The sequence below is a fragment of the Eschrichtius robustus genome, chromosome 15, assembly GCF_028021215.1.
Source record: "Eschrichtius robustus isolate mEscRob2 chromosome 15, mEscRob2.pri, whole genome shotgun sequence".
Taxonomy (NCBI): Eukaryota; Metazoa; Chordata; class Mammalia; order Artiodactyla; family Eschrichtiidae; genus Eschrichtius; species Eschrichtius robustus.
This window is the reverse complement of record NC_090838.1, coordinates 7,417,655-7,427,897: the sequence shown is the minus strand read 5'-3', so window position 1 is coordinate 7,427,897 and position 10,243 is coordinate 7,417,655. Positions and strand designations below refer to the sequence as shown.

The following is a 10,243-nucleotide window of genomic DNA, read 5'->3' as shown; positions in this document are numbered from 1 at the left end:
GGTGACAGCCCTGCGGGGACCCCAAGGATTCAAGTGCGAGGACAGAAGCTGCCTGTGAGGCCAGGGGCAGGGAGGTGGGGAGGCGGAAGGAACCTGGACATCCTTAGCGACGCCCCCCAGCTGCTGCATTAGTCTCGGCACATGGTGTAAACATCCTTATGGTTGAAGGCCCCTCTGCTGGGTTTTCTGCTTCTGAGACCAGAAGCATCCTGATGGCCACAGGTTGAGAAACCAGGCCCGCCCTCATGGCCCCGTGCTGATACCCCTGATCCCCGCTCTGTCCTCGCTGGGGGTGTGCGGTCCTGCTGCCTTGCTGATTAAACCATGGGGTTGGCGGGAGAGCCAGGGGTGGGGGGGTGGATGCAGGCAGAAGCCTGACAGTCAAACCTGCCAAGAACTGTCATCTTTCATTTCCACAAATATTTCTTGGCATTAGGCAGATATTGAAGAACAGGCTGCACAAGATTTATAGACACAGTAACGGCTACATGGGTACAGAAGGGGCCAAGTTTACAAACAGCAGCAGGACCTGCCGAATCCACCTGTTCCGGAGAGCGCGGAGGCCACGGCAGCAGAACGGGGGTCTCCCGATCCCACACATAACTCAGACAATGCCACTTATTTGATCATTTTAATACAGGAACTGCCAGACCAATCAACAGGGAGGACAAACCTTACAGAGATGCAGCGTTCACTACGCGGACGGGAGGGTCTCCACGGCCCTGGGCACGCATGCATGTCCTCTTGAAAAGGGCAGGTTGAGGGCATAAATACCACAAGATAACCAGGCTCGGAGAGATCACAGGCCATGAGGGAACCACGCTTCAAAGGCAATCGAGGCATTAAATATGGGACCTACACATTACATTTCACTTCACCATACGTATAACTTATATATTAAAAGGAGACCACAGTATATATACGTGCAAGCGGCTTTGGTCAGAGAAAACGAACGAGCTGGGTGGAGCCATGCACGGGGAGGGCTTGCCCATCTACTCTCCCTCTGTTCTTGTCCCCGTCTTTCCCACAGAGTCACCTGCGATCACAAAATCAATCAGCTGGCCTTGGCGCCATCTTAGAAAGTCCCACCGGGATCCTCAGGGTGTCCTCTGGGCTCCCTGCGGGCGGGGAGGTGCCCCAGAAGCGAGGACACCGTGAGCCCTGGGAGTAACCACATGTCGGGGAGTTCGCCCTGGAGGGACTGGGGAGGGGGTGGGAGGAGGCCAGGTGAGGAGGGAGGCGTGGCCACCAAGCCGGCAGGTGGGCAGGTGCGTGTAGCCTGGCCACCCCGGGAGAGCAGGAATGATTGAAGAGGCGTCCACTTTTGCAAGCAAAGCTTAAACGGCAAGACAAGCCTGTGTTTCTCTGCACTGTCCAGACGCCGACCCCTTAGAACTGACTGGCGCTGCTGGGGTCACACTGTAACAACCGGACGATGGATGGGTCGCTCTTGGCACCTTTAATGAATTCTTCCAGGGACAATTTGCCTGTGGGATGGAGGGCGGGAGAAATGGGAATTAGCCAGTGCTCACCGTTCATCACCCTTAGGAGAGCACGGGGACGGCTCCTGCGTCAGGGACGCCTCCTCTGGCCCAAGTCTTGAGCCCTCCTGAAGCTAGATGCGTCCAGGCTCCACACACTTCCAGGGCATTTCTGGAAAAACCTTTTTTGCTTTCAGTGCTCATTGCAAAGCACCGGGCATCGCAAGGGACGTACCCAGTATGGCAGCAGGCCGTGCCTGGTGGGGCAATTCAAACCCTTTTAGAAATAGCCCCACGCCTTATTTAAGAAAGATGTGCCTTGTCCAGAAAGAACATGACATCTGCCTCTAAACCATAACTAACCCAGGGTCGAGAGGGCCAGGCCTGGGTAGGGACCTACTTCTTGCCTCTGCGTTTGAGGCTCTGCAGCTGTAAAATGAAATAGAGCCATTTACCCCGGAGGACAGCAGTAAAGGGAATGCAGGAGCTTGAGGCCACGCCCAGCACACAAAGGGCTCACAGCTCTGCCGCCATGGGCAAGCTACCAACTTCTCCACGTCCCAGGGTCTTCATCTGTGTGGTGGGATCGTGGGAACGCCCATCTCAAAGGGCCACCGGGAGGGTTAATTGGGAGGATGTGTTTGAGGGGTTCAGCCCACGCCTGGCCTGCAGGATGCACTCAGCTAGTGAGCTGCTGCCAGGAAGCCAGGCAGGGGCCTCCTGCTTGCCCACTGCCGAGACGGACACCTCCGCCTGTGGGTCCCCAGCAGCGGGGGCAGACAGGCTGGCCCCGAGGGAGGCTAAACAACCCCAGGCTAAGGGATGGATTGGGAAGGGAGGGGGCAGCCATCCCCTCGGCAGAAGAGAAGATCTCTGGGCCCCTCTGATGATGGACAGGGGTTACTGGGCTTTGTTACCATTCATATGGTCGGCGGGCACTTTGCTCCGACCGCTCAGGGCGAGGAGCTTTGAAAGCACCAGCCTCTCCTCCGGGCAGAAAGCGGGGCTGGCAAGGGACTGGGGGTCCCTGAGCACAGTCTGTCCTGCAGCCATCAGGGTGTTCCTGGTGCTCGGCCAGGCTCAGGTCACAGGAGAAGGTGCTTCAATGCTACCTGTGCTTTCCTAGGGGGGCAGGGAAGGTGTGGGGCAGTCCCCAGAGAAGGACGAGGGCCTAGCTCTGGACCACCCCTGCTTCACTCTTCTCTCCTCCAACATCGCCTCTTCCACCCCTCCCCGAGCTCCAGGGACGCATGGACCCCGGGGTTCACAGGAGAAGCTCTGTCCCGGTGGGCACAGGCCCAAGTTCACAAACACCCTGGGAAGGTGCCCAGAGCAGGCCCTGAGGGGTCGGGGCAGAGGTGGGTGGAGGGAGAGCCGGGCGCTGTGCTAAGAGCTCTACTGGCTCCATCTCACTGAATCCTCAAAACCACAAGAGACTGAATTATTATCCCCATTTCACAGAGGAGTAAACTGAGGCTCAGAAAAGCCAAGATTGGTTGGAGCAGGTCTGTTGAACCCAAAGCCTGTGCTGCTACCCTGGAAGGCAGAAGACATGTTTTAAATTGGCCCAAAGGCAACGCCAGGCACGAGGCCATCTTGTTTTACATTTGATGGATCGTGTTTGGAAAACTTTCCTTGCGGATGATGTGCCTGCAGCCACATTGCCCCCCTCCCCCTGCTGGCTCAGTCCTTGGCGTCATCTGCAAACCGCACTTTACGGTTTAGGAGCACTTTTCTGTGCATTAGCTTATTTTTAATCTCCAGCGCAGCCCAGGGGTATTTTCTCTTTTTCTTTTCTAAATGCTGCATTTCTTTATCCTTCAAAAGCAAATCAGACCTGACTCTGGGACTGCACTTAACACTGGCAAGAAGTGCGGATCCATCCAGTTTCATAGCTACCTTCCCCGGCAGGGACCCTGCAGAAGCTCACGGCCAATGCAGAGAAGGAAACACAGGGCACGTCCTCACTGTATGGTCGCCACCGCGCCCCCCTGGACATGCCACTTCTGCTGCGGTGTGGGCCCAGAGATCCTGGCAGAGCTGCTGCAGGCCAGCACATCCCGACAGAGTCCCTGGGGCCACTGAGGCTTGGGGGAGGGATGATGGGGGGCAAAGGGACCCCCACCACCTGGGAGGCTTGATCCCAACCCCTCCAGGGCCCAGGTGCCAAGGGCACACCTGCCTCTTCTCCCCGGGACACGCTCACGGGCCTACAGTCTCCCCGTTCTAGAAGCAAGGAGACTATGGTTCATGGGGCAGGATGCTGGCCCAGTGCCCCGACTCCGAACTCCGGCTCTCCCCTCAGCGCAGCTGCACTGGCCGGGCAGGGCCAGGTGTGGGCCAGGTGTGGGCCAGGTGAGGCCTGAGAAGCTGCAGAGAAGGAGGAAAGTGTCCCAAACACATCTCTGCTCCCAGCAGTGGGGCACAGACACACAGGGATCCTACCATCATTGTTGGTGTCCATCTGCCTGAAGATCTTGTCCGTCCGTTTCTCCGGCGTGGACTCATCCTCGGGCATCTTCATCACGGAGGACACCATTTTGTATATAGCCTGCAAAGGGGGACACAGACACATGTGCTCAGAGGTTCCAGGGTATCCCTGGGCGGATGGGGCACAGGCATGAGCTTCTGCCCAGCCCACAGCAGGACAAGAGGTCAGGATGCTCACCAGCTTCAGGGCCCTTCCCCAGCTGGAATGTTCCCTGCTACTCCCAATAGTGTGGATGCATGTCACAGACAGCACGTGAGCAGAAGGAAGCCAGACTCATTTACGTGAAGTTCAAGAACAGGCAAAACAACCCACTTTGACAGCTATAAGCCTGTGGGTGTCTGCGGGGCGGGGAGGTGGGACAGTTCCCAGGCCTTCTGTGGGGCTGGGTATGCTCCCTAACTCACAGAGGGTGGTGGTGACACAGGCGCATACGTGCACTGCCCATCACTCAGCACACGTAGCCGCAAACGTTTGACTATGGGATTGCTGTACCTGAGTTAAAAGCAAAAAAGACAGCCCACAGGGAAAGCCACATAACTAGCCCCAGAAAGGCCAGCGCCAGGGCAGATGGGTCTCTCCAGCAGGACCGAGAACCCCAGGACACTGCCATCCAAGGGCTCAGCACCATTGCCAGCCGTTTCTGTGTGTCTCTGTCCAAGGGGCCCGGCCCAGTGGTGGGTGTGTGTGTGCGTGTGTGTGTGTGCGTGTGTGTGGGGGGGGTCCAGGGGGCGTGATGAGGCCAGTGACCAGAAGCTCATCAGAGTAACTCGTGAGGGGGAGGGGCTGTGCCACTGTGGGTTTCTGTGCGGAGATGGCTTGACTGAGAGTCTCATTCCTGAAACAACACACCAAGGACAGCAGAAGTCTGAGAGTTGTAGCATCTTAAAAAGCAGGTTTACAAAACAAAACCAAAAAGGAATGATCCCAAGTGAGGCTTCTGGTATCTGTTATACTCTCTCCTCCTTGCTCCCTCTCCATTTGCCGAGGAGGGTGGAGGTGGCCAGGCCTCACAGCATGGCCAGTGTGTCTTTCAGGGCCTCTTGGGACAGGACACCCTCCTGAGAGGGGCAGGCACTTGCTCAAGTGCAGAGGAGGCAGAGCCAAGGCCCTTCCTGGCCTCTGGTGGGCTCTGAAGTACTTAGAACCCAGTCTGTTTTGACGAAGGTATAGTGGCCGGGCATCCCGCTCAGCAGGCCAAGGAGCCACCTGCGGGTGCCACGGGGAGGGTCTCAGAGTTTGGGAACTTGGTCTGGGGGCCTAGCAGCCAGATCCCATTTGGACAGGCACGGGGCCCCTCGCTGTCCTGCTGTGTCTCTAAGTCTTGGCCGGGCCGGTCTGCTTGGCCAGGGACAGGGAAGCGTAAGGGCCAGCTTGTGGGCCGGGACAGGTGATTCCTGAGAAGGAGACTTCTTCCTTCTGCCACCGCTTGTCACTAAGAGCCAGGAGCGACAGCTGAAGCAGAGTCCCCTGAACCTGTGCTGATTTATTCTCACTGTGTGAAAACCACCTGCTCAGGAAATAGGTTGGTCACTCCTCAGGCCACTTCCTGCTGGTCTAGGAGTTCATGAGTTTGATACCCTCTGTTTGTGGCTTAGCCCGGAAGTTCCTTCCACGTAGAGGACATCTCCTCTGAGGAATTCGAGAACTGAAGCTCCCAGGCTCCAGGAGTGGGAGTGCAGGGAGGCACCCAGGGAACGGCAGCGCTGTGCCTCTCTACCACACACCTAGGAAGCTGGGGAAGTGGACAAAACACGGTTTCTTTCTGGAAAACAGCTTCCCCTGCCAGAGCTGTTGACTGGAGTCGAGGAGAAGAGGTCTCTGAAGCGGTGCTTTCCGTACCAGAGCTTATTCTGTGACCACTAATGTTTCAGTTTTGCTTTACAACTGCACGTTCCTGGGGACATGACAAACTGTTCTTTTATTCTCAGATACGGGGACTCGAACAGGTCTTGGCAGGTGCCTTCTGCAAGTGTCAAGGGTCCTCTCAATTACTATAATTCTCCCTGAATTACTGTAATTCAGCTCTGTTAACTCTCAGGAAATCACCATCCCCCACCCAGCCTCAGATTCTGTGAAATGCAGAGAACGACACCTCCACCCCCCGCTCCGCCCACCCCACCCCCGCCCCGCCAGGGTCGGGAAGGCCACAACTCCTCAAAGGGCTTAGGCCAGGCCTGATGGATGGCCAGTGATCAGTAAACAATGGCCCTTCTCATCACTATTTGCAAGGACCCGCCAGTCCGGTGACAACTGGTCTCTTTCAAAAGTGCACGAGGGAGGGGCTGGCAGCCACCTAGCCGCGAAGGGCTGAAGGCGCGGGCAGGACAGGAGCGCTGTCCGGAGTGGGCGGGGCCTCGGGGGACCACGCCCCCACCCCCACCCCCACCCCCCGCGGCTGCGCCCCGCCAGCCCCTCCCTCCGGGGCGCACCTGCACGATCTCCAGCATCTCGCCGCGGCTGATGTAGCCGTTGCCGTCCAGGTCGTACATGCTGAAGGCCCACTTGAGCTTCTGCTCCAGCTTGCCCCGCGAGGTCACGCTCAGCGCGATGATGAACTCCCGGAAGTCGATGGTGCCGTCGCCGTTGGTGTCGAAGGTGCGGAAGACGTGCTCCGCGAACTTGGAGGCGTCGCCGTAGGGGAAGAAGTTGGCGTAGATCTTCTTGAACTCGTCCACGGTCAGGTGGCCGGTGGGGCAGTCCTTGAGGAAGCCCTTGTACCACTCCTGCAGCTCGTGGTCCGTGAACTCCGTGTTCTCCCGCAGGTCCTGCAGCACCTCGGGCCGCAGCTTGCTGTTCTGCTTGCCCATGGCGGCCGGCGGCGACACCTGCAAGACAGGGGCCCGGGCTGGGGCCATCAGGGCGGGGGAGGGCTCCCCACAGCCTACAGCCACCGAGCGGGGCGGAGAAACGTCCCCCACGTGTCCCGCACCAAGGGCCGGAGAGGCCCGCCTCCGGCCCTTCCCGCGATGCGATGCCTCAGCCCTCCTAGGACCCCTGCGGGGAGGCGGGCCCTCGGTCTGTGTACCACTAGGAAGGCCAGGATACTCCGGTGGAGTCAGGACAGGCCACCTCGCGCTGCAAGGCATATCCTGACTTCCAGAATGTGGAAATGTGGAAAAAACAGCAACTTGAAATCAATGGAATGAGGCGTTTATCAAGTGCCCAGCAGGGGCTGTACAAGATTGGAGGGTGAATCTCACCACCCTCATCAGCTTCAGGCAAAACTGTCACGCTGACTGCACCCCACACCCTGTGTTCTGAGCAGTTCTTTTCTTGTTCGGGCACCATGTTCTGATTTTATCCTTAGAACAGGCATCCAGAAGCTTTTTTTTTTTTTTTTTTAACATCTTTATTGGAGTATAATTGCTTTACAATGGTGTGTTAGTTTCTGCTTTATATAGAAGCTTTTAAGGAGTCCCTCTTGTTTGTTTTCGCCTCTGAGAAGCCCTCTGGTTGGGAGTGGGGGGCAGGGGTGGATCTACAATTAGCACCAAGAGTACATGAATGTCTCTGAGGTTTGTAGTCAAGTCTCAGGCACCTGCGGGCATGCAGAAGCGTGCTCCCCCGCGAGGTTTTCCATAAGACCCATCCGTAAGACTGACCCTGGGGTGATACTCTTACTAGACATTAATACAGCTTTCACCTCGCCACCTCATTTTATTTTCTGATTTTTCACAGTAATACTAGTACCTGGCTTACTCATTTTTGAAGCACATAGAATAGAAAATTTAAAAAAAAGGTTTTCCACCCTCGTCCCAGAGGTAACCACCTTGAACTGCTTCTTAACATTTATGAATGCTAAACATTAAGTACTGAATCCCCATTACTAAATATAATCAATGTAGTTCACATATTTTCCCTGGCACTTCCTTTTTCTTCTTTGTCTCCTCCCAGGTTTTATTAGTTTCATACACATATGTCATTGTTTTTACTTGTTATCTTTATGACTTGAAATTATATGAAATTTAAATTGATATAAATTTAAATTACAGAAAAGTTCCTTTTCTAACCCCCCAGGTAGGGGGATTTGGGAATATCTTTCAAAATTACAAACACGTTCCCTTCGACGCAGCAACCCCACTTCTAGGAACAAATCTAAAGATGCTCCCACCCGTGCAAATAGCCTGTGTACACGGCCAGTTCCTACACGTTGTCTGTAATAATAAACAACCCAGGCGTCTGTCATTACTAACTGATGTGAAATAATCATCAAGATCTATTTTTAAGTGAAAAGAAAAGGTGCAGAACAGCACATAGAGTTTGCTACCGTTTGTGGAAGGAAAAAAAAGAGAAAATATATGTGCGTGTTTGTATGTTTGGAATGACTCCTTGGGAAATGATAACACTGGCTACACAGAGACGGCTGATAGACAGAGGTCAAACAGAGACTTCTTTTTTTTTGTTTAGTTTTCATTGAGGTATAGCTGATTTTCTTTTTTTTTTTTTTTTAATGTTCTGTGGATCATTTATTCTTTTACAACAAACATATTTTCTTTTAATAAATATCCCTCTACCATTACTTTCTGTTTATTATTATATATATTTTTTATTTTATTTTTTTATACAAACAGAGACTTTTTAGTGTAAATCTTTTTGTAATTTCAAATGTTGAACTCTGTGTATTTTTTTAATTCAAAAAAATAAACACACAAGAATCCTCTATTTCTTGCTTGAGCAACTTGACCCGGATCTCTCTCTCTCTGTACGATCAAAGCTACTGATCCCCCTCTCCTCCCCTAACCTCTCCACCTTCCTTCCACATCAGCTCCTGTCGTGTGTGGGAACCACTATTTGTACATCATCAAGGTTTACAATCTCTACTTTCTGCTTTACCTATAGGTTGATCCTAATAGGTGGAAACCAGCAAATCTCTACGTAACTTGGTTGTCAGTTTCCAATGGCCCCCAGCAGCCCCACTCCCCCGCCCCAGGGCTCCCAGACTTGACTTAAGACACCCCGCAGACTGCACACTTCCACCTCCGCGTTTCCTGCACTAAAAAGGCTAATCTTCAGTCCTTTACTCAGTTCAGCTGCTCTCAAGGCTTTGTATTTTCCACACTCCCCTTAATTGTGAAAGTCTCCTAGCCAGTGTCTGGAGGATGTGGAGAGGAGTGGTTTGTCTTAGGTGTCTCTCCTTCAACTTCCCATCTCATGCTTCAAAGGCAGCATCCACGAGCAGAAGGGGCTGCAATGTGGAGAGTTTCACTGCATCTGCCCCTCCTTGCTCCTCACTCCTTCAGCTGAGACCTGAGGCCGTTCTGCCAGCACCGTGTGCCCACGTGTCCGCAGGGGTGGGCAGAGCGGGTCAGCTGCTGTCGTGGACTGAACTGTCCCCCCCAAATTCACATGCTGAAGTCCTAACCCTGGGACCTCAGAATGTGGCTGTATTTGGCGACAGGACCCTTAAAGAGGTAATTAAGATAAATGAGGTCATACGGGTGGGGCCTAATCCAATCTGACTGGTACCCTTGAAAGAGAAGCTTGGGACACAGACACACAGAGGGAAGACCATGTGTGGACACAGGGAGAAGACGGCCGTCTTCAAGCCAAGGAGAGAGGCCTCGGAAGGAGCCAAACCAACCGACACCTTGATCTTGGACTTGCAGCCTCCAGAAGCTAGAGAGAATAAATTTCTGTTTTTGAAGCTGTCCAATCTGTGGTGCTTTGATGCAGCAGCTCTGGGGCCCCAAGACAGCTGCCCCGAGAACTGACCTGATACCGCGTGGCATCGGCGTCCGTGAGGCAGAACCCCGTGCCAGGCACCGTGAGGTTCCCAAAGCTTTAACTCCTGATCTGCCAGCATCGGGGACAATCAGAAGAAGGTCCACGGACTGTGGGACACTTTTGTTTTTAATCAGACACCTTGTCTGTATTAGTCCCACTTCACCAGGGAGGAAACAGGCCCGGAGGTTCTGGAGGCAAAGCCAGCCCTCGGACCAGGTCGTCTGGCCCCCTGTCCCACATCTTGCTGGGGGCAGCCAGGGGAGGCTGGTCCAGGGGAGGCTGGTCCAGGGGAGGCTGGTCCAGGGGAGGGCACCGTGGTCATGAACATGGCCTTCCCGGCCGCCTTCAATACTTAATGGTACATCCTTCTCCCAATTAGCATTCCTGCACTTTTCATCGTGGAAACAACCCACCTTCTGTGAAGCTCTGGGCTCTGAGAGCTCAGGGTTGGTCCTTCTAAATCTTCTTCTTTTTTTTTTTTTTTTTTTTGCTGCGCCGCATGGCTTGCAGGATTTTAGTTCTCTGAGCAGGGACCGAACCCAGGCCC

General features: G+C 54.3%; 1 protein-coding gene across 1 annotated transcript in view; it reads right to left on the bottom strand.

Annotated features, from left to right (window-relative positions):
- Positions 1-617: 617 nt before the first annotated feature.
- Positions 618-10,243, bottom strand: part of HPCAL1 (hippocalcin like 1) — a 111,390-nt gene continuing 101,764 nt past the window's right edge. Inside the window, exons 3-5 of the mRNA XM_068564498.1 lie at positions 6,402-6,797; positions 3,927-4,032; positions 618-1,487 (exon numbers count right to left, since the gene is read on the bottom strand). Coding sequence (XP_068420599.1) covers positions 1,390-1,487; positions 3,927-4,032; positions 6,402-6,779 — 582 coding nt within the window. The 5' untranslated portion in view covers positions 6,780-6,797 and the 3' untranslated portion in view covers positions 618-1,389. The remainder of the gene's footprint in view (positions 1,488-3,926; positions 4,033-6,401; positions 6,798-10,243) is intronic.